General features: G+C 39.3%; 1 protein-coding gene across 2 annotated transcripts in view; it reads left to right on the top strand.

Moving 5' to 3' along the window:
- Window positions 1-24,365, top strand: part of TMEFF2 (transmembrane protein with EGF like and two follistatin like domains 2) — a 241,707-nt gene that overhangs the window by 121,088 nt on the left and 96,254 nt on the right. For both annotated transcript variants that reach the window (XM_045086530.1, XM_045086529.1), the window contains exon 5: window positions 9,443-9,539. In XM_045086530.1, coding sequence (XP_044942465.1) covers window positions 9,443-9,539 — 97 coding nt within the window. The remainder of the gene's footprint in view (window positions 1-9,442; window positions 9,540-24,365) is intronic.

Genomic DNA, 24,365 nt, shown 5'->3' with positions numbered 1-24,365 from the left:
TACACATCACAGATTAGCTCATTGGAAGAGTTACGCACAACACCGGAAAGCAACAAACCTGTATAAGAAAGACTTAGCCTTTGTTCTTCATTTGGCTTCAGTCTCCTACAGTATTTTGTGTCTTCACCTATCTCACCGCATCCTGTCAACTGCTGGCCTTCCTCTTAAGATACAGTCGAGGCGATAAAGACAACCAGAGGAAATCCGATTCCCCTTTCCCTTTCCAGTGTCACCTCCGTACATCAGCACCCACACACCCAGCCACCACTCCTGGAGTGGAAGATGCGTCCTCACCTCTGAGACCAACCACCACGCCTACGTGCGAGGCCATCCCTTCTCGGGAATATCGTGTCCCCAGTTGTCCTCTTTCTCTCCCGCGCGCGCTTGTCCTCTCCACTCCACTATTACTGTCACCATACAGTGATGCCCTAACGCCAGCCTTCCGCCAAAGCCCGCTTCTTGACTATCCATCCTTACCTAACGAAGCCTCCTTCTGTGTTGTCCTCATCCGCAGCTCTGGACAAAGCGGTCCCTGCATTAGCTGTTCCCACTTCCTGACCCTCATCTTCCTCGTCCGTGCTGCTCTCCCGGGGATCTGCCATTCACCAACCTCTACAGTAGCTCATTTAGCCCAAACCAGTGTTCACAAGTTACCAATGAAAAATAAATTTCTCATCTTTTAGGCATTTAAGAAGAAAAAATTTTTAAATTATTTACATGAATTTGCATAAAATGATTAAAATTAATCGTACAGAGAATAATAAAAGTATTTTTGTTTATAATGGTCACATGATTGATACGATAGAGTTTCTTGAAGTCTGGCGTAGTGACTTGCTCCTGTGAATTCTGACACGCGTGATATCCATCTAAATAGGCATGTTTCCTTTTTTCTTGTCTTCTTTTCTTCGTCCTGTCCTTCCTTCTCTCATTTCTTCTTTCTTCATTTTGTTTATCTGTTGCTTCTTTTTTTCTAATCGGCTGAGTATCTTTGGTTCTAGCTCAGATAGGACTGAACGAAGTCAGTCAGGCTTCAGCGATGGCTAGAGAATTGTGCCTCAACAGAGTAGCATCATACTAAACTCTAAAATTATTTTTAGTTGTGTAGAAGATAAATTATGTGCGATTTCTGAAAAAGCTTTGTCAGGCTCTACCAAACTAGTTTAAACAGTGAAAAATTAAATTTTTTTAATGATCTCTTCTTTTGAGTGTTTAATATAAAATTACATTGGCTCCGTCATGAACTTGGCTCTTAGATTTTAAGGGTGGGTTTTAGAATTTTAAATTATTATATGTAAGCATAATTTCAGCCTTCCTTTAGTTTTTGGCATTTAAATCATTTAAAAATTAAAAATTATCAGTGGAATTCTACCTCTTTTAATTAAAATGAAGCAAAGATAATGGATTTCCTCCCTAAAAATCTGAACATATCTTACCGCATTGTGGCACTGATATATACACATAATTAATCTGTGTTAGTTTTATAAACAGAGACCAAAATGCCACTTCTCTTGCTTTAACACTTCAATAATATGATGTAATGGTGTAATTATTATTCATATAACAATATCCTCACATTATAATATGAATGAAAGGGAAATATTTCTTATTCTCATTTTCCTTTAAAGCCCTATTGGGGTTTCTAGGGAAATGTTGGAAAATGTAAAAGGGAACATGACTTCGGCTCAAAAATCACCGCTTAGAATTGCCTGAGCCTCTAGGAACTGTCAGTAACTCCCATCATTTAAATTCAGCTTACATGTGGGAAAGGCACTTGAGAGGTAAAACTGGCATACGAAAGGCAAAATCGACAAGTTGTACCAATTAGAGACTAGAATGGAGAGTTTTGATTTAAAAATTTATTTCTACTGTTTAAGTGGAATGTGTCCTTCAATTTTATAAACCCAAAATCCAGCTTTTCTGTGATAATGAAATAATAAATTATGGAAGTTATTCAAAACGAAAAAATGCTATTTATATTTTAAAATACTGCTGTTTATAATTTGGTAATCAAGGTAATTTTAGTTACAGCAGATGTGTTGAATGTTATCACTGGTGGTAAGTCTTTTTTCTATTTTAACAAAGTGGAAGAAATTAAGTCTGCCAAGAATTATTTTGTCATCTTACCTACTTAGGGAAAGAAAACTGAATACTAAATTGAAATTAACTATAAAATTGGGAAAAAATGTATTCTAGATTTTGAAAAAAATCAGATTAAGGTCTGTATAAAAATGTATAATTTTTTTTCAGTTTTAGAGTAATTTAAATAAGTTTAGAACCAATATATATGGGTCGTATTTAAGCTTAGAAGTCTCATTCTCTTTGTTGATACAATCTGATGTTTTAGGGATGCTTGTTTTATTTCAGATGATGCCCAAGGAGGTTTCTATTCATACATGTTTATACTGTGTTTAGTGTTTATACCATGCTTAATTTAAGTGGGATACCTTATATATCTGTCAAAGAGATATACTAGAGAGCTAATGCTGAAGAAAATGGAAAACATGTATAGACTGGATACATCCTGCTATATTATGAAAAAATGAAAATACAAAAAAGAAAAATACCTTAACAATTGCAGAATATATGTTGGTATAGAAAATAAATAGCAAAAAATTTGAAGGCAGATTTGGAGAAAATTAAAAGTAGATCTAGGGTTGTGTAGATGGGTAATGCAACCAAAATCTGAGGTATGGAAAATTATGTCAAAATACATTTCCTTAGAATTTATTAATAGCATTAATTGGCATCTTATTCATCTTTCACTAGGTAAAGCTATAGTTGGAAATGACTTGAAAATCTCAGAGGCTTATAGCATCAATGGCATAATTCTTGCTCTTGTAGCTTTCTCTCAACTGTGGCTCTGCTCTAAATATCACTTCATTCTGGGATCAGTTAAAGGAACCACTCCTATTCTGGAATATGTCTTTTTTTAATGCAAAGGGAAAGAGCAAGAAAGTAGAAATCCACATGATGGCTTTTATATAGCTTCTCATTTCCATTCACATTTCAATGGCAAAAGCAAGTCGTAAGACCAACTGTGGCATCATGGAATTCAATGGAAATATGGCTATGGAAAGGAACATATGGTCCTTTTATCGGAAAGAGTAGAAAAACAATGGGAAAGAAATAAAATGATCTACTATAAGTTTCATATGCCAATAGAGCAAACACACATCAGAAGTCAATCACTTAACAATGACAGGCATAAGTCTTCATTAGTACTGAAATATCTGGTTTTTGCCTTGGAAACTAACAAAAATGAGTAAGGCAGCTCAGTAAAGTAAAACTAATTTTAAAAAGGAATGCAAATTTTACATCATGGGATACATGGCAATAAAAATGCAAGGTGTGAACTATAGTAATTAAAACTATATTGTCATAAGGTTCTTGAATTGTTTGTAAAGCAATAAAATAAAGATGCACATTTTAATTCTTAAAAAAACACCAAAATAAACTCCCCCAAAAATTAAGAGATAAGATAAAATGAATAAAATAGAATATTTTACTCTCTTAAATGAAACAAAAAGAAAAGAGAACAGAGAAACCCAAAAGGATTGGCCAAACATGAATCAAGCAGGATGATAGACTTAGAACCAAACACATCAAGAAGTGCATTAGAATGAATGGACTAAGCACCCTGATTAAATGTAGACATATTCAGACTGAATAGAAAAAATCAAGATCCATCTCTGTGTTGTTTTTCAAGAAACGCCCTTTAAACATGTTGAACAGATGTGTTGGGTATAGAAACAATAAGCAAACAGAAGCTGGTATGGCTGTGTAAATATCAGAACAAAGTTGACTTCAAGATGAACAGTGTTACCAGAGATTAAAAGGGTCATTTCATAATGATAAAAAGGTCACTTCTTTAAGAAGACATAAGACTAATGTTTATATACTTAATATCAATGCTTCTAAATACAGGACCGAACCAAAGAACAAAGCAAAGGAGAACCAGAAACAATTTTACAATCATTGAGATTTTTAAAACTCCTTTATCAGGAAAAGATAGAATAATTAAACAAAAGCTCATCACAATTATGGATGATTTGAACAATACTAACCATCAACTTAAGCTCATTAACATTTATAGAAACTTACTCCTCAAAAGAGGTTACAACTTCTAAGATGTATATGGAATATTAAAAAATATAAACCAGGTTCTAGCCATAAAACAAGTTACAATAAATTTCAAAGGGCTTAAATTAAACAGAATATGTGGGTTTAAATTAAACAGAATATGTTCTTTATTCAGGATTGAATTATTAAACATGAAAAAAATAATATAACTTGAAAAACTCTCAAATAGTTGGAAGTTAAAAACCTACTTACAGAATAATCCATGGGGGGCCCTGGGTGGCTCAGTGGGTTAAAGCCTCTGCGTTCGGCTCAGGTCATGATCCCAGGGTCCCAGGATCAAGCCCCACACTGGGCTCTCTGCTCAGCGGGGAGCTTGCTTCCTTCTCTCTCTCTGCCTGCCTCTTTGCCTACTTGTGATCTCTATTTGTCAAATAAATAAAATCTAAAAAAAAAAAAAATAATCCATGGGTCAGAGAAAAAAAGTCAAAAGATATTACAATATGTATTTTGAACATAAATACATGAAAACAATATATCCATATTCGTGGGCTACAGCTAAAACAGTCTTCAGAAGGAAATTTATAGATTTAAATGACTGTTTTAGGAAATAAGAAAAGTATAAAATCAAGCTTCCATTTTTAAAAAACTAGAAAAATAATAAATTAAACCCCAAGTATATGGCACAAAAGAAATTATAAACGTAAGAGCAGGAATTGGTAAAATAGAAAATTTAAATAGCCTTGTATAAAGGAATCAAATAATAATACTATCATACCCATACACGTTCATAAAACAGAGGAAGTGGAAACACTTCCAGCTCATATCATGAGATAGTTTTAAGCCTGATAGTAAGACCAAACAGGGATGATATAAGGAAAGAAAATTAGAGCCAGTAGATCTTACAAACATAGATTTTTAAAAATTGAACAAAATATTGTCAAATGAAATCCAGCATTACATAAAAGGATTATATACCATGATTAAGTTGGACTTACCACGAGAATGGGAGACTGTCTTACCATAAGGAAATCAGTCAACACACTTCACTACAGTCATAGGTCATGAAAGAAAACTTACATCCTTAGGGGAAAAACAGAGACAGAAGCTCAACCTCTACTTCACGTCATCAGACAGTTTTCACATCTGACAGAAATTGATACCCAAAATATATTAAAAATTCCTGAAACTTGAGAATAAAAAGAGAAGCAAGAATAATTTTTACCTTGAAACCCAGGTATACCACTGCTAGATATTTGTCCAAAAGATATAAAAACTAATATGCACAAAAAGTCTTTCACAGGAATACTTATGGCAGCTTTACTAATAAATACACAGTTATTGTTTCCAGCTAGTAACTAAAAGCAACCCTTTTTCAACAAGAAAATGGATAAATAAGCTGATATATTCATTCCTTTCAATGCCAAGGAGTAGAGAGAAACTCCTGATCCACATAATCACCTGAATTAATCTCAGAAGCTCTGATGCTGAGTGAAGAAGGTGGGCACCATCATGAAATACTGTGGAGTCCATTGATGTGATATTCTGAAATAGTTCAAACAAATCTGGGGTGAAGTCAGATCACTGATCGGTCTGTACATCGAGACTGAGCAGCGGTAGGATACAAAGGAATCTCCTGGGAAGGTAGCCTTGTTCCTTGTCTTGATAGGCATCCTTCAGAGCAGATTGAAAGATACACTTAACACTAAACATTTCAATGAATATGAATCCTAAATGGCATTGAATAACTGAACACTGTATTTCACTGTGTTTTCACAAACATCATAACATGGGTTAGGATATTAGAAGAGGCCCAGGAGGCACTCTAGTGGGTCAGGAGGCGAATGGGGTCCCCTGGCACATCTGGTGTGAAGACCTATAGAAAGGGCCAGAACCAGGTGGTGATAAAGGAACTTGGGTAACCTCCAGATAAAACCACTGGGGCAAGGCAAGTTGAGAGAGAAGTAATTTGATTACCTCTTAATAATCCCCCAATCCAGAGTTTTAAAGGATGAAATTGGCTCTAACTAAGGGCAGCACATTTGATAAAACACGCTTTCAGGAGCTCTGCCTCCTGTAACCTCAAATTTCCCTCGGTTACTCGCTAAAATCTAAGTTTCTATAGAATAACGGGAAATAATTATTTTACTTTCCAAAATAAAAGGATTAAAATGTAAATGCATAGTTGAATTAATACTTTAGGATACATGAATTTTATGCCTGCATAATCAGTGGATGAACACAAATGATTAAGAACTGACCCTTCTCATTTCTGATAACATAGAAAGAACAAGAAGAAGAAACAGTCCAACTCAATACTCATTTACTGAGCATCTACCGTGGGCTAAATCAGTCGTTTTCAAGCTTTTATGACTGTGACCTTTAGTAAGAAATGAAATTCATATTGCAGCTCTGTGTAGCTGTACATATGGGTAACTAAAACAGTGTTATAAAATAAAACCTATACTTGCTAAATGAGATGCACTCTGTGTTTTCTCTTCTAGTATATTCTGTTTCATGTTTACAAAAACTCTAGTAAGTGACCCACTAACTCCATTTCATTATCCACTAATAAATTGTGAATTGTGGTTTGAAAAAAATGGTGGTTTGAAAAAAATGGTGCTATCCTTGCTACCCAGAGTGTGGTCTGTGGACCTGCAGCGGCAGTAGGTGGGGGCTTATGAGAAGAGCATGACCTCAGGCCACACCGCATACCTGCTGAATCGGAATCTGTATTTAGGGGCGCCTGGGGGGCTCAGTGGGTTAAAGCCTCTGCCTTTGGCTCAGGTCATGATCCCAGGATCCTGGGATCAAGCCCCGCATCGGGCTCTCTGCTCAGCGGGGGAGCCTGCTTCCTCCTCTCTCTCCGCCTGCCTCTCTGCCTACCTGTGATCTCTCTCTGTCAAATAAATAAATAAATCTTTTTTAAAAAAAAGAATCTGCATTTTAATCAGAACTCCAGGCGCTCCCTGTGCACGGTAACCTGTGCCAAACAATGCGTGGAAAGAATGTTTGGGACAGGTCCTTCTTGGTATCATTTAGGCTGAGGGATGGTCCTTCTTTTAGAATATACATATCCAAACACCAGGTTACAATTCAGTATCTCCAAGGATATCCCAGGGCCGTTACGCTAAAAACTATAAGTAAATGAACAAACCAAATTTACTAGAGCTCCTGAGCCCCATTAAGAATCACTGGTCGACTTGGTTAAGTGAAAACTACGTACGGATTTATTACAAAGGTGCAAGCCCATGCCTCAGGTAACATGGAAAGATTTTACTTTGGTTTTCATTGTGGATGATGTCATAAAAAATCACCTTATTCCCGGAATATTTATTGATGGAGGCATTGCTTCGACGACTTCTGAATTTGCCGCTTCATCCGCATGGGAGAGTTTGCAAACATCTTGATTCTACCGACAACCGTCCATTCATTGAAACGTGATATGACTTCCAGGAGAAATATTAGTTGAGCTGAGTTCGCACAACTCATTCCCTAGGGTTACTTCCAGTAGGTCCCTAACCAAGGACCTCTCCTGCAAAAGAAAATGGGGTCGCCCCTCAGCGACTATAACTGCTCATTAAGGACCTTCCAGTTGCGTTAGTATGTTTCCTGAGTGGTGGGAAGTTTCAGTCTGGAAGCTGCTAATCTTGCTAACACTAAAAGCCTCTCCCATTAGCAGCTTCTGAGTTGCATTAATAATAAGAAAGTAATAAAGAGACCGCAGCTGTTGAGTCCCTCCTGAGGAGAGGCAGCAGCTCCCTTCTTAGCCCCATGGTCCACTCTAATGGGCCTGCCTGTATTAAAGGAACAGCGTGGATGATAAGTGCAGTCCATTCTATCAAAGTCGGAAGTTCCTTCATTCTGGGGAGGAAGACCTTTTCTGAAGGTTCCCAAATTTAAAACTATACAGTCCATACTTTTGCAGTTGAAGTTGATCTGTTTAATTCATAACTTTTTTGACATACAAATGCAAACCATCAAGTACAGGAGGGAAAAATGTTGCTTTATAAAAAATAAATATTTCTACTCTGGGAAAACTAAAACAGAACTTCCTTAGATGTCTTCCTGTTTTTTTGTTTTGTTTTGTTTTTGTTTTTGTAAATTAAATCACTTACCCGGCACAGAAGTGATTTAAAGAAAATCAAGGAATAAAGACCTCTGCTTTTGTAAATATTAAAAACTCTCTTGCTAATAGACAAAGAAAAAATGAGGAAAATATGTTAAAACAAAATAAGTTGGATTGGATTTGTTCATTTCAGGGTGCATGTTAATGTATGTGTCTTTGTTAAAGATGTTATCTGATTAGGACCCATTAAGATTGGAGCTGATGCTATACTTAACAGCTTCTGGTCTTTTTCTATTGAAAATACCTAACCTTTAACAGAAATACATTTTTTTAAAGATTCCCTTGGTTTAAACATCCATTTTGAATATAATTATTTATTATAGTAGTTAGGTTGTTGCAATTTTTCATTTATAACCAAAACTATTTCTCCTTTCAACTACATATTTTTAAATTGGGTTAATAGTAATGCTCAAATTTTCATTCTTTGGAGTCAACAAAATATTTGAGTCCAACTTACACTATTGTGTCCTGATCTGGAAAAGTTACTTTTATAATTAAGTTATATATTGCACATTTCTATGTTTGTAATTCATAGGAGAAAAAGGATCAATATCAAAATATAATCATCAGTGAGAAAATATATTTTTTAAATGAAATATATCTTTATCACCCTCCTAGAGGAAATCACTATAATGGGCTGTGTACAATATTTATACAAAATTCAAGAAATTACTGTGTAAACCAACTGGAAGCAGTTTGCTAAAAACTTATAATCCATATATTTTCCTTGTAAGTATGAAACATCTTGAGGAAAAAAGAAGACATATCTAATGTCGAGGCTGCCTATCTAAATATTTTTAATTATGTATAAAAAATCCTTTGAATGAAAAAAAAATCTGTAATTTAGGAAAGAGAAGAAGCTAAGTATTCCTTATAAAATAAACACTAGATATTTCCTCTAGGCAAGTAACAATCTAAATCCCTTTTAATTAATAAGTCTTTCACATGGTCTAGTTACTAGCCAAGCTTTTTCAATGAATCCCGTAAACCCTCTTGTTTGTCGTTTCCCTTTGCTTGTTAAAAGCTGAAGTGTTTACTACAAACCGACGGGTGGCGTATTATTGCTAGTGTTTTCCTCAAATTCAGGCAAGAAAGGAGGTAAGTAGGGCGTTCGTTGAAGCCCCACAGAAGAAGCAGGCCTGTTGGAAAAGTAGCAGCTTTGCTAGAACAGTCTTGGAGTGTTGGTATGAAACCACTTATCCGGATCCTTGTTGTTCACTTTCTCTCGTTCTCCAGTTCACGAAGGCTCAGGAGAAACGAGTCAGAAGGAGACGTCAACCTGTGATATTTGCCAGTTTGGTGCAGAATGTGATGAAGACGCCGAGGACGTCTGGTAACGTGTTCTCTCCGTTCTTTCCACAAATTCTAACAGTTAGTCCTTTCTTTTGACTCCATCAACCACTTCCTAACAGACATTTTCAGCGCCGTCTTCTTGTCCAGTTCCGAAGGGGGGAACGAGGCTTGTAATGACAGCAAGTAATTTCTGAAACTGAATTAAGAGCTGGACGAGCCAGGCAGCTGCCAAGAGCTCTCCTTGAAAAGATACATTTCAGATACCCCTAAGACGCCCCCAGTACTATGAATGTGAAGACATGGAAAGAGAGACCATGTTTTTATCAGAACATCCCTCAAGAACCGCGGTTGATAAACAACGGGTAGTTGTTAATCTGCTCTCTCATAGGGCACACCTGGGTAGCTGCGCAGACTGTATTTAAGGGTACGTGCGTACACACACCCATAGCTGAGTCAGGAAGGCGGTAAAGCCAAGAATGACTTCTGGGCTTCTCTCGGGATCAGCTTCTCTCTTCATCTGAGCAACACTCAGCTTCTTCTGAAAAGATATGCTGAACAAATAACAATGAATGAAATTCACTATTTTGCATGAGTCCCAACATGTGAGTCCTCTAGGGCATCCACGTGTATTGGTCCTGCCCTGATCATACCCAAAAGGAGCAACCCCAAGTTCAGAGTGAGTTGTTCATGGCATGATAGTGGAAAGAGTGTGTTGGTCCTGCCCTGATCATACCCAAAGGGTCCATCTGTGTACTTTTTCTTCTTAGTTACCTTCAAAATTACCCTAGGGGTAGATTCCACCATTATTTCCCTTTGCAAAGAGGAAACTGAGTTTTGAGGTGTTGACGTGAAGGGCTGGAGTGAAGCTATGAGGAGAAAGTAACTGGAAGGGGTCAAATTAACAATTCAACCGAAGATGTAATCAAAATCGTACTTCTCCTGCCATGTCTGGAACAATAAGACAGCCAGACTGCAGGCAGCTTACATACGGCGACTCAAGACCTACAAGGTTAGAGCCAGTGACAGGGTGAACGCCTGCATCAGGCAGTGGGAAGATGTCCAGGCAGGCAGTGTCCCTGCTGGTATTCTAGCAAAAGTTCCGATCTATGGTCTGAGGGCGGGTGGAATGAGGAGATACGGAAAAGGCTGGTGGCATCAGAAAGATTCAACAGTAGGTCGTAAGTCCCAGTCTTCAGAGAAAGAAACTCACTACAAAGGGAACAAGGAGAAGGCAAAGCAGAACTCCAATGATCAGGGAACTCATTATCAATCAGGAAAACAGCGGCAGATACAGACAAGACTAGATAGATACCCACTGGCGGAAACTGGAGTAGAAAGCCAAGCTTGGTTACAAGGGGCTGGGACAAGTGTCTACATCGCAGAAATAAATTACAAGGTCAGAATGAAACCAGCAGCAAGGCTGACTGGATGCTGAATCAGTTAGCTTCTGGCTAGGACATCTTGTACGCCCCCAGCCTGGAGACAAGATTAGTTCCAAAATGCGGAATAAAGCTGAACCTCCAGATGGGGGTAAGTGGCTATAGCTGTGAAGATTAGAGGGATGCCGGGGGCAGGGAGCCAAGAAGATCATTATACTTCCCAGGCAAGAATGAAAAGTTGTTAGCATTTAAATAAAATGTACTGAAAATGTCCGACGTAAGCAAGAAGGAGTGGTGCTGAACACGGCAGTGTATGGATTTTCATTTACATAAATACCTGTGTATGTTAACACGCTGCGTTAGTTATGACCGTGAAGGGCAGGCGGGGACAGCTGAAGGACACAGGAATAAAGCGATAAATGAAATTAAATAGGCATGGAGCGGAAGAGACTATAAAGTGCGATAGGAAGCAGTTGGGGAGTGATCTGACTCCAGGACTAGTCAACCGAAGCAGGGGAGCCTTGACGTGTTGCTGGTTTGGGAGGAAACCATCATCAGGTCCTCCTCTCCCAGACGTGACACCCCGCGCATGCCATGTGCCAACAAAGAGGACAACTCAGTCTTCAATTTTATTTTTTTCCCTTGATACTGACTAACTCACAGTTTTACGCATACAGATCTCCCCAATCTTGTCTTACGAATCCATAACAAGACAGGGAATGCTCCTATTATGCTACTGTTGTATCTGCAATATTGGAACAAACATGAAAAATTAACTCCTGATCTTTCTTTAACCCTGGCCAAAGAAATTAATATTTTATATTTCAGTACAAAAATTAAGTCTAGTTTTTCAAAAATGCTTATGTACTTTCTAGATGAAGTTAAATCTTTGTTAGAATTTAAAAAACCAGCTGATCGATACAGTCATAATCAGCTGATCTTCTTTTCGTAGCCTGATGAGTTTTTGAGTGATACCGTCACACTGGCCATGGAAAAGATAGGTGGATACATGATAGATTAGGTAGCTGGATGAAAATGGATGAAAGGGAGAAAGAATAATGATTAGAGGATGCCACTGATAAACGTGATCTTAAACACCTTGCGTTTGAATACCTTTGAGAGAACAGATGGTTTGGAAGCTGGTAGAAGCCCCTCACTTAAAGTCTCTGATTTCATTTCAAGGTTCTTCCCTTGCCTTTTTCTCTTATGGAGAGCATCAGGGCTATAGAAATCAGATCATCAGGTTTTCTCAATACCGAAGAAACACCATGGTTTCAGAAAATTCTTCAGTTACGGTTGTTGACCTAAGTGTGGGAAAGAATTAAGCTTCCAAAAGAAAGAAAGAACAGTCCACGTGGGAGGTGGCTCGCAAGGCAGATACATGCACCCTCGTGTGGAGGCTTCCCTTTACTTGGGACGGGCGTCCGGCAAACGGGACCCCTGTGCAGAGAGATGCGACAGCTTCTTTATAGGGAAGGGGTTCAGAGGGGAAGGAAAGAAGGACTTAAAAGATTGCGTCTCTTGATATCTAGACCAAAAAAATTCAAAACTAATATGTTTACACATCAAAGAGACTCTCAAATATATCCTGCCAAATATTATTTATAAGGGAAAAGAATGGCTTATAAATAAGTCAAACATAATAAAGCTGACTCATTGCAGAGTCATAAAGCCCCATCTGATAGCACAGGGAATACCAACTCATGATTTCAACAAATACTTCTGATACTTGGTTAGTTTTAGAAACAGCTCTTTATTCCCTTAATTATCTTACCTGATAAATTATTTCAGTGAGTCCAAAGTAGGTCAATGGTAACTCTCTTTGCACTGGGAGCTACTCCTAAGAAGTAATTAGCCTAGAACTTTCTGTTGGTCCTGTCAGTCAGAAATAGTTCAGAGCCCCAGGGTTGATACTTGATTTAATATAAGAAAAAAGCAAGCTGATAGCTGGGTCTGATCCCAGGAATGGCTGGGTAGGAAATCGGCTGCACGCCTGACATTTCCAGGGTGTCGGGATAGATCAAGGAAGGGCGCACAGGTGTAAAAGGAGATGTGGCTCGTGAGAAATGATATAAAGGGACAATTTAAATTATGTGTATTTGCTTCACATGGGAGCTTGATAGCTCCTATTCCCACTGTAACGTTGCTTTTGTATCATTCTCTACATGCTCCTCAGGCTCCATTAGCAAAATCGTATTGGCTAAAATGCTATTAATTCCTCAGTAGCTGTTCATTTTCTCTCTGAAAGCATTAATCACGTTTTCCAGTTTCACGGCAGCACATCCTTGAGTTAGGCTGCAACAGGAAGAAAGGGCAAAAAATCACAAAGTAGCTGCAGTAAAATGAGTTCAGAAAACCTGAATGCGCATCCATGTTTTTCTTTATTTCACGGACGTTCCGTCACTGAGACAGGGTGTGGGCTTTGGCATCCCTTTTGTGAGCCGTACAAAGACGGTTTAGTTTGAAGTCTTTAACATCTTGCGTCTTTGATCTGAGAAGCCTCCTTGTCACTAGGAAGACTGTGGCTGGCGTCGTTCCCACTCTTAATGCATTTTGGACTCCGGAGAATCATGAATATTTGAAGCAGGACAATGGCCGTGGTGATCGCCGGCGCTAGACTCCACCATACATTGAAGCAAATTAGGCATCAGGTCCTGCTGACTTTAGAGCTTTTGGGTTATGAGCTTGATAGGGAAAATTAAGACACCTCTGAGGGGAACACAGAAAATGATTTCTTTTAAAACTACTACCAGTTAACAATTGAACAAAAGGACTGTGTTGCATTTGGAAACTTTCCAGTTGTTTTCCACTAAGTAAAAAGAAGATTGGTTAGGAGCGTATATGGGATCTCTGCAGAAGGGGACGCTAATTAGTCACAAAATCTTAGTGATCCCAGAGTCCATTCAGTCTTCCCTGAGGGTAAATGCCTTTCGTGGAAATCCTTCGCTCTCTCGCCCCAGAACTATGAATGTGCTTACTTAATTAGGACTGACTTCTAACAGGTGTTTACTGATGGAGAGAATAAAAACACTCACACAATGAGAAACATAGGTCTGTTCTTGAAAATCCAAGGTTTTTGTTGTTTGTAAAGACGGCTTCATGAGAAAACCTTTTTGATTTCGAGATTCCTAGAGTTGGGAGTTTGACTCCCTCAAATGCCTCTTCTCCGCCATGATCACAGTGCGGTCACCTCTGAAAACTGCCGTGGCATTTTCTTGGTGTAGAGCTGGGTGGCGAACTGAAGAATAAAAACAAATCTTTTCTTTAATTTTAATGTTTATTATTTTTTAAAGATTTGATTTATTTATTTGCCAGAGAGAGAGAGAGAGCACGCAAGCAGGGGGAGAGGCAGGCCGACGGAGAGGAGCAGGGAACCCTACATGGGGCTCAATCCCAGCACCTGGTATCGTCACCTGAGCCAAAGCAGATGTTTCCTAAGTGAGCCACCCAGGCACCCCTTTGAATTTTTTTAAGATTGTGTTCATTTCTAAGACAAACCTCCCTTCTCTTTCATGCCTCCATTTGCCCAGAAAATTCTTCCAGACGTGGAAATATGCAGCTCTGGATTGGGGGTAACACATATAATTCCATTCCCACCATTTCAAGGGAAAATGCTGATATTTTTAGCTAATCCATAACCAACTGTAAACGTTTTATTTTGTTTCCTTCTTTTATGTATTCCTCTACTTATCCTACTGAATCAAGGGGAAAAAAGTCTTGTATTTTTTTTTTTAATTCCACACAATGAAATAAGATTCAGAATGCAATTAGAGTTAAGACTAGCGTTTGGTACCTCGTCTCTACGAAGATCTGTGCAGACACACACCTTATCCGTGACCCAGACTTCCTTCTGTAGTGGCCGCCAGTACGTAAACAAAGCCACAAACAGAATCTGAGCACTTTAAGGGTCACTTGGAAAGACAAATGAAAAACGGTGCATCTCAAATGCACAAAAATCAGTCTCGAGAAACAAACGACAAGTAAACCACTAACTCACCCTCCAAAAATGGAACATTACATGTAGTAAAAAGCAAAACTTAAAAAATAAAATTGAAATTTGAAAACAAACCATGATCTTTAAAACAAAGGCTTACTCAGGTCTTCTGTGATGTGGGGTTCCTTGGAAAGGGATCGGGTTATCACCTAAATTCTGAAGCCTTTTGGGATTTTTCTCAGTCTCTATACCACAACTATGCTATCACACAGGGATTAACGAAACTTAATTAGGGTGTGACAGATAACAACCGTAGTCTGGGGAGGACTGCTCAGAAACACAGTACGGCAGTAACGCAGTCTCAAGCTCACGTATGTTGTACATGTTTTTATACTTTTTATTTAGCTCTTGCAATATAAATCATGGGACTTACATTTTATATAAAAATAATGAAATACTGTGAAGACAGAACAAAGGAAACAAAATCCCCGAGTACATATAGTAACCGCTAACTTAACAGTTTCGGTTACTTGTTTCTCTTTGGACTTGTTGTTTGAATCTCCTGACGGGGTGTTGCCTGACTTCTGGAGCTCGCTCACCAAATGCTCACTCTCAACTCCCTCTTTACGTTTCTTTTCTTTTTTTTAAGATTTTATCTATTTATTTGAGAAAGTGAGAACAAGCAGGGGGATGGGGCAAAGGGAGAGAGAGAGAAGCAGACTCCCGGCTGAGCAGGGAAACCCGATGCAGGACTCGATCCCAGGACCCGGCGGTCGTAACCTGAGCCGAAGGCAGACACTTAACCACGAGCCCCCCCAAGCACCCCTGAGGCTGAGTTTCGAGTGTGCTCTACCGGTCAAAGATTCCGGTTCCCGCACCCCAGTGTAACACCCCAGTCTCAGAAATAAAACCACGAGTGTCCTAGTTCTCAAAACATCCGAACCTTCAAAAGCGTGTTTCTCATGTTGCAGGCACCCCTGGAGTGTTTCCATTCGCGGGGCTCTTTAATCCTTCTCATAATCTTGTGAAGGTAGATACACGAATAATTCCCATTTCACAAGAAGAGAAACTGAGGCACGGTAGTGAAGCGAAGCGGTCTGCCCGAAACCCAACAGAGGTGGAGGTGCTGAGATTAGAACCGCATCAGACTGACTCCGCACACCGCCCCTCACTGTCTTCTCAGATATTTAGTGACATAAATTCTCTGTGTGTGTGTGTGTATCACACATTTCGTGTGATACACACACACACACACACACTGAATTTCACATTTTTTTTCTTGAAATAGAATATGAAAACCAAGACTTAAGTGATGAAACCATATTTGTACGACAGCTTCAGTGTATTTTCTTTTTCACTAGGTTTACCTACTTTATTTCCTTGGAAGCTGTGTGCTTTTCCTTTTGGGGTTGGTTTTGTTGTTGTTGTTGTTGTTGTTGTTGTTGTTGTTTTCATGGAAGCATTGAATTATCTGTGGAGATCATCCTTATCCAACTAGATGAGGTTATTAGGCATTAGATGGCTAAGAACAGACCTATTGTCACCAAACCCTGGTTATTTTGAGCTGCTTCAACCTCAGGTAGCTGCTGTTGAAATGACAGCAGCAAGCCTGGTGATGGACCAGGGGAATATTATTTATACAGTAACCACCAATACGTTCCAGATCTGTTCTTTCCAGACAGGAGGCATGTAACACAACTGTTAGAGAAGAGCCCCTCACAGCCCTCCCTCCCCTAGTGCTGGTGCGCCACCGTCCGCATCATTCCAAAGGGCAGAGAGCGCCGAGGAGTGCCGCGGAGCAAGCGCCTGTCCAGTAAGCCATCTGCCCAGTAGAGTTGTCCTTGGTATCTCTGAGAATAGCTGATGGGTACATGCCCCTTTCTAAGTAGCAAAAGAGAGTTTCTTACAAATGCATGTTCTTACTGTAAGAATAGAAATTGTGATATGCAGAGAAAGAGGGAAAAATCACTAAATTAAAGGGCAACTAAAATGGCCCATATGCCAGTGGGTTTTTTTCCCTGTCCTAGTGGCACTGCCCCACTCTGTCTTTCTATTTGGCACTTAAACATATCATGTCAAACCTTTTATTTCTCAATCTAATGTATCTTCTTGAAGGTAACATTAAAACGGATTTTTTTTTCTAATTATAAAAGTGGTACACAAAGAATTTGAAAAAAAAAAATAACTAGAAATAGAAAAGCTCCATCAGGATATCATCCCATCATCCCAGCATTCCGAGACAACCACTGTAAAAGGTGTATCCCCCCCATCTGTGTTTATGTGTGTGTGCATACACGTGTCTGTATATGTTCTTGATGAAAATCAAATCATGTTTTACTCATCAACAGAGCCTCCCTCCTAAAAATTTTACTTAACATTAAGGCTGAGATTGGAGATTGTGCGGAATGCTAATCAAATCAATGAAAAATATATTCAGATTTGAACATGATTTGTGTGGCCCATATTCTAATTATCCTTTCAAAATTTATGCACTTCTCAAGACATAGAATTGAGAGTACTGTCCTAACATTTTTGATCTAAAATATTTACCAAAACCTCAATCCCTCCTAAGTCTACATTAGACATTTTTCTTGGTTAACTCCAAGAGACTGGATAGTATGTGTACGGAGAACATTTCATTGTCTGCATCCAGAGCATTCATAATAAATAGCTTTCTGAGGTATAAGCATTATTTACAGAGAAACTGTCCTCCCAAAAGTGTTTTAAATTGGGTCAAAACTGTTGCTAGTCTTCAGTGGTTTACTTCCAAATAGTAATATATTGTATGTGTTGCTTCATCTAAACAGCAAATCAGCTAGCCATCCTTGGCAGCCGACATCAGTCTGTTCCAGACATATTCCCCTAGAAACAGGATGTGTACTATCTAACAGTGATTGAACAAACTGTAAAATTACATGCAACACTCAATTAAATAATCAATATTATTGAAAATCTAAATGCTTATTTTAGTAAGAAAAAGAAAGAAAGAAAGAAGAAAAGAAATGAAGGAAAAGGAAATCTGACTTTTCCAGGCACCCAGTCAATGCCAAGTACAATTAATCAGGAGTGGATCCATTCACCCCTTCATCACTAAGTTATGAATGAGACATAAGACATCAGGATGACGCACTTGGGACAGATGATCTTCTAGAGGTTGTCTACCACAGCCCTTTTTTATTCATTGCAGTCTTTTCAAAGTCTTTGACATAGTAGTTTACTCTGTTCTCTGAGCTCTTTCTAAAATGAGCTTTCTATAGTCAAAATTTGCCATCCAGGATGATGAAAGCAATTCTAGCTCACAACTAGCTGCAGTGTCTATAAGCAGCCACTATTGAAAGATGTGTTGGATACAAAAATTGGAGGGAATGCAAAAATAATAAATAAAAGGCTAGCTTCAGATTAGCAAAAAACAGTGATATATTTCTATAACAAACATAGATACCTACATAAACATAATACTTTATTTTTAAGATTGATTTATGTATGAGAGAGTGGGGGAGTGGCAGAGGAAGAGAATCTTCAAGCAGATTCCCGACTGAGTGCAGAACCCAATGTGGGGCTTGATCCCTGGACACTGACATCATGACCTGAGTTGAAACCAAGAATCCAGCCCTCAATTGACTGAGCCACCCAGGTGCCCCATAAATGTAGTATTGTAAAACATGGAGGTATAATGTTGAATTGTCAATTATGACAAAGAAATAAAATAATATATTTGATTGAAATATGTAGGTTAATTTTAACTGATTACATTTTCCTTGAAAATAATAACTAAGCATTAGTGAGCACTTACTTTGTACCCTGTGCTCATCTGAGGTCTTTGTGTTTATTAAGAGACGTAATCTTCATAAAACTAAAAGTTAGGTATTATTAGCATTCCAGTTTTAAATATGATGAAAATGAAGCACAAAGGTGTTAAGTGACTCATCTAAATATACTTAGCTGTTAAGGTTCAAAGTCAAAATTTGAACTCAGAGGCCACACTGATCTATTTTGTAAACTTTATGCTCCAGAAAACTGGGGGCACTGTGGAGAACTTGCAAGACTCAGAGGAGTTTTATATTTTCTGGGGGAAACAGAAAGAAACATATGTTTAATTAGGCTGGAGGTCCAGTGCATCCTCTGTGGAAGCCAAGTGGGTCATCATATCTAATCCTTCACAGATGTGCAGGAAGGAAAGCTGTAGTTTTCCTGCCCTTGTAGAAAGGAGGAAACCAAGTTTTTGGGAGATCGATAACATGCAAATATATGTTTCTGGGTAGGGGCCGTTCTTGAGTTCAACCTCCGGTTTTTTAAATGTAATTCCAAGCTGCATGCCCTTTTTATTGAGTAATGCTAGAGGGTAGATGTCAAGGTAGGATTAAGGTAGTTCAGGAAACTGTCCTTTCAGAGGGAAGAGTAGCTTATGACTGAGGTTGTGCGCAGTAACCGAAGGCTGGATAAATGCTCGTAGCCAGATGATGGAAGACTCATCGTCAAGTGTATTAATTAGGGCGGCGCTGTGGCTGCTGGGAGAGTCTGCATCGTATCGGTGGAAGTCTCCGTCCTTGCAAGAAGGTTTACATGGGGATCACGCTGAAATAGAGATGGCCAGAAGGAAAGTAGCAAGCACAAAGCAGGTTATTAAAGCAGAAGGTACTCTCTCGAGGTGGGGGACTGGTCAGCTTCCACAAAGTGGAACCAGCCCTAGGTGGTTTTGGTTTGGATATTATTGGGTCTCTTTGGGCTGGTAGGAGCAGTGACTGTGAGGTCTCTCTAATGAGGGCTACTTCTAAACATTTGGAAACTCCTCCCACAGGTTCGGAGGGGGAGTTTGGGGCCCTACAAGGTTTGTACCAGAATGCTCATGGCAGACTTTCTTTATTCGGTGGGGGTGCTCTGGCAATGCAAGTGCATTATAATGAATCTAGGGGTTCCCTGGAGCAGAGGTGGAAGAGGAGAGCCCAAGCTCTGTACCTGTGGTTCTTGATCTGTGAAGACCAAGAGTCCAAGACTCCAAGGTCTTGGAAGACACAGGATCGGGACATTGTATCCCTGCGATTTTAATGTGTAGCTTTTCAATGTGTAGCTTCTTTATCATGGTTCCTGCTTCCATCTCCTGTCCCTCTCAGTCCCCTCAAGGACTTGGGGCTCTACCTTGGGGCATTCTTTCCACTGCTCAAGGCTAGCTTCTACCTAACAACACTAAATGTTATAACAGATAAGTGTCAAATTCTTAGAAGTATAACACACACACACACACACACACTCACAAATTCTCCCTTTCTTCACAATTCAAGCAAGTGTTCTTAATCAGAGAGTCTTCACGTGGTCTTTTTGGAACTATATCTCTTTCCATATCACGGACCTGCCCTTCCCTAAATCATTGTGGTTCTATTCCTTCATTTAATGGAAATCAAAAGAGAAGAAAAGATCATACATGGGAATTTTGATCAGCCAGTCTTAGAAATGACATTTCTCACTTCCACTTATATCCCTTTGGCCACGATATTTGCTACATAGTAAAAGTAGCATTAAGGAGAAAGATCCCAGAAATAAAGTTTCATAAGGGTCCTAAAAGAGAAAGATTGGAGTCAAGACAGCTGTCAGTGACAGTAGGTATTTATTTAGCATGTATGATGGGTCATCCTCTGGCTGAGCCCTGACGATACTGTGTATGACACAAACAAAGTTCCAGCCCATACAGAGCTTACATTTGGGGGAGGTTCTCATCCAAGATGGCGGCACAGACATGCTAAAAAGAGAAGAGATGGCAGTCGGGGAAAGAGTGATAAGGAAATAGAAGAGTAAACAAGCAAGATACTTCCAGATAATCAATGTTCTGAAAATCAGGGCCCCAGGAAAAGGAGATACTACTTAAGACTGCCTCTCTGAGATTGCCGCTGAAGTCAAATAGGGGGCAGGATCCAGCCCCACAAAAATCTGTAGAAGCGGAATTCTGAGCAATGAGAACTTGTCCAAAGGCACAGGAGGGCAGGTGAGCTCGGTGTGCTGAAGGCACTGGTTGTTAGGGCAGCCGGAGCCAGAAAATTAAAAGAAGGTCTTAGATGAAGCTGAAAAGGGGCCTGATCATGAAGATTTAGCGGCCTTGGTGACAAGTGTTGATTTTATCTAAGTATACCGAGACGCCGTCAGACGTGCTCATCTGGAAGTGATGTGATTCGGGCTCCTGTGCTGCCTCTCCCTCCTTAACTCTCTAGACCATCCAGAACAGAGTCATTGCCCCCTTCTCCCAAGTCCCACAGCACTTTCCCTTGTTTCCGTCTTTTCAGTCCCTGGTTATCTGGGAGTGCGGTTACGTGATTTCCATAACTGAGAAGGAACCTCCCAGAGGGCAGAGACTCGTACGTAATTGGTGGCTCCCTCAGTAATAAGCGTGTTCCAAGAAAGCACTTAGGACCTGAGTAAGCATGAGTACATGAATGATGAATAAATAAGTGAAGGGGGGAAAAAAACAGAAGAGAAATATCCCCTTGTGTTTGGAGCCTGGGATGTGCTTTTCACTTTCACTGTGTCATGTGATCCGCAGGAGCTCAATGGGTGCATGTGGAGAGTCTGGTGATGGCACAATCGTGAGAAGCAAGAGATTAGAAAAGGAGTTACGGAGAAATTAAGATTTTTTGATGCTGAGCCCTGGCGAAGAATAATGGGACCGGGGAGCGGGGCTAGAGTTGATCTGGAGCATGAGGAAGGTGATGAGAGAAAGGCACCTTCTGATTCAGCTTCTAGAGGCAGAAGCACGGGCATGCTCCGTAGGCAGATGACTAACAGTTAAGTTGTGTGGTGCAAACAGGAAGAGCTGCAGGAATTCAGAGACAGCCGATAAAGGGGGAGAATTTGGGAACAAGCAATGAACACAGGCACTGGACTAGCAGAATGTTAGACCGTCGGGTAAAAACATGCAAAATGTTTATGAAAAATAATGTGATTTTAGAGAAAAAGGACTAACTACATAAAAGAAAATGACAAGATATCAGTATTTGTTAATTAAGAAACAAGAAATTAGAACTAGACCAAAAAGAAGAAAAAAACCTAGGAGCCATTGTCTTCCATTTGCTTCATTAAAAGATAAAATTACCACCCCATTGCTCGCTAAATATTTCTTATTTTCCAGATCCAGGGTAGGGAAAACAGAACTGTGTTACAGGGTTGTACTTTCTGACTCTCTTGAGGTTAGGATAACTCACGTGTCTAGTTCAACACTTTGACCAGTGACTGCGTATTTGATTGCCAGTACAAAATTCTGCAAGTTCTTGCCTTCTTCTGGCACAGTAACTGGCAGTGTTCAAGCAGGCGACCACTTTATCATCCTGGGCCCATGGGATGATAAACATAGACAAGAAACATAACATAACACAACATGGGCAAAAAATAGATCTTCGTTGCTTTAAGCCACTGAGTGGTTGAGGTAGGATGTTTATTACTACAACACAACATTTTATCCCGACTGATAAACTTGACATCAGTGAGAAAACATAGATGTGAGTGATATTGACCCTTGCGATAGGAAACAGTGGAGAAATTAAGGGTCATTAAAGAAGATGGAGACTCAAAATTGGCAAATGATACTTACTGCTGTGGTCTGAACATTTGTTTCCCTCCAAAGTCATATGCTGAAGCCTAACCTCCAAAGTGATGGTAATAGGCGGGAGCCTCTGGTTGGTGATCAGGTATGGGAGTGGAGACTTGATGACGGAGATTAGTGTCCTTTTCAAAAAGAACTCGGAATGCTGACACACCCCTTCTGCCTTGCAAGGTTATAGCAAAAAGACAGCTATCCTTGAGGAAGTGGGCACCACTAGACACTGGTGCCTTGATCTTGGACTTCTCAAGAACTGTGAGAAATTAATTTGGTTTTTATGAGCTTACCCAGTTTATGGTATTTTTATTATAGCAACCCAAATGGATCAAAACATTGGCTCAGCTTCCAGCATGCTTATCCCCAAAGGCCTTTCGGAGGGCAGCCCTGAAAACTTAACTGTAGATATATCCACGTGCCCATCTGTGCCCACCCTTAGGGAACTGGTGAAGCCCTCCAGCTGGCCAGCTGGGTCCCCCGCCTTGCCCCCTCTCCAGGCCTAGCATGAATCAGGTTGGCCTGCCAAGGATCAGGAAGCTGGTAGGACATCAGTGGTGCTTCCAGATCTCCAGCACCATAGTACCTATGAACAAGCAGGAAAAAGCACTGGAGATAAAAGCAGAATCAGAAGCATAAAATAGGACAACCGTCTACAAACAGGGAGCGCAAAATGCTTGCTTGGCTTCTGATAAGAAGGACATATTTAGAGAGAGAAAGCTTACAAGAATAAAGCAGAAATTAATTTTCCATGTGAGGCCAACAAATATAGAGTCTTGTAAATGGAAAAGAAAACAAATAAACAAACAAACAAAAAAAGGAGAGAGAAACTCATGCTTCTTCCTATAATGTGCAGCATACCCAGGGTTTTCCCCACGCAGGAATGAAGAAGAAGGAAGAAGTGGGGGGAACAAATCTTTTTTTAGCTCAATCTTTGACTAGTTGTAGTGACCTAATTTTAAATTTGAGGAATTAAACTGTATCTGAGAAAACAATATTCATTGGCCATGAGCCAAGAATTCAAATCCGGCTGGTCATATTTTAATAGATAAAAGCAAGCTTTGATGGATGGATAGATGGGCAATTGTATGGAGAGATTTATATCGTATAGATAGATGATAGATAGATAGATAGAGACAGATCAGTGTCTTAGAGACTGTAGACTGTATAAAACGAACAGAGGGCAGAAGTCTGAATGAACAGAGGACTTTTATGCTAAAATCAGTCTAACTGAGAGCTCAGATGCTGAAGTCAGACTGAGCTTAAATTTTGGTGTTGCCACTTACTTCTGGTGGCCTTAGGCAATCCCCTTAACTTTCCTGCCTCTCAGTGTTTTCATCCATGTAAAGCAAATTGGAACATTTATTATATAAAGGTGTTACAAAGGTGAATAAGAATATTATTCATTTTTAAAAAAGAATATCATTCATTAACTCGAGCTCTGTTTGAATATTTTATTCATAAACATCTATCTCAAAAGTGTTTCTCTTTACCTGAATAATAACACCTGATTGTTCAGACTGTGATTTGGGGAAATATTAGTCATTCTCTCATTATTGGTGACTTCTATGATGGTGTCCTACCTTATCTCAAAAATTTATAAGTCTCCAAAGCAGCCTTTTAAATAGGCCTTGAATCCTAGCACTTTTTCTACTGGAGTGGGGGATAGGGAGAAGTGAAAGCAATTTCACTGATTATTTGGGATTGAATAAATGAAATGAATGCCTTGAATTATTTGTCATACTTCAAAGAATAGTATAGATGTTAAATAGATTTAAGAGTTTAAACCATGAAAAAATCACACCTTCTCGAATTCTTAAGGAAGTTATTTTTTGTGGTTGTTGGAGAGGGAAAAAAGAGTTGAATTTACAATATAAAGAAAATAGCAATTGTTCACACTATTGTTTCTTGATTTTGTATTAAATCCAGTTCTAAATAGTTTATGAAGATGATTATGTTTAATGTGCAAAAATATCC

Source organism: Mustela putorius, unplaced genomic scaffold, assembly GCF_011764305.1.
Source record: "Mustela putorius furo isolate JIRA1106 unplaced genomic scaffold, ASM1176430v1.1 tig00000992_pilon_pilon_pilon, whole genome shotgun sequence".
Taxonomy (NCBI): Eukaryota; Metazoa; Chordata; class Mammalia; order Carnivora; family Mustelidae; genus Mustela; species Mustela putorius.
This window is presented reverse-complemented; position numbering and strand designations above follow the sequence as displayed.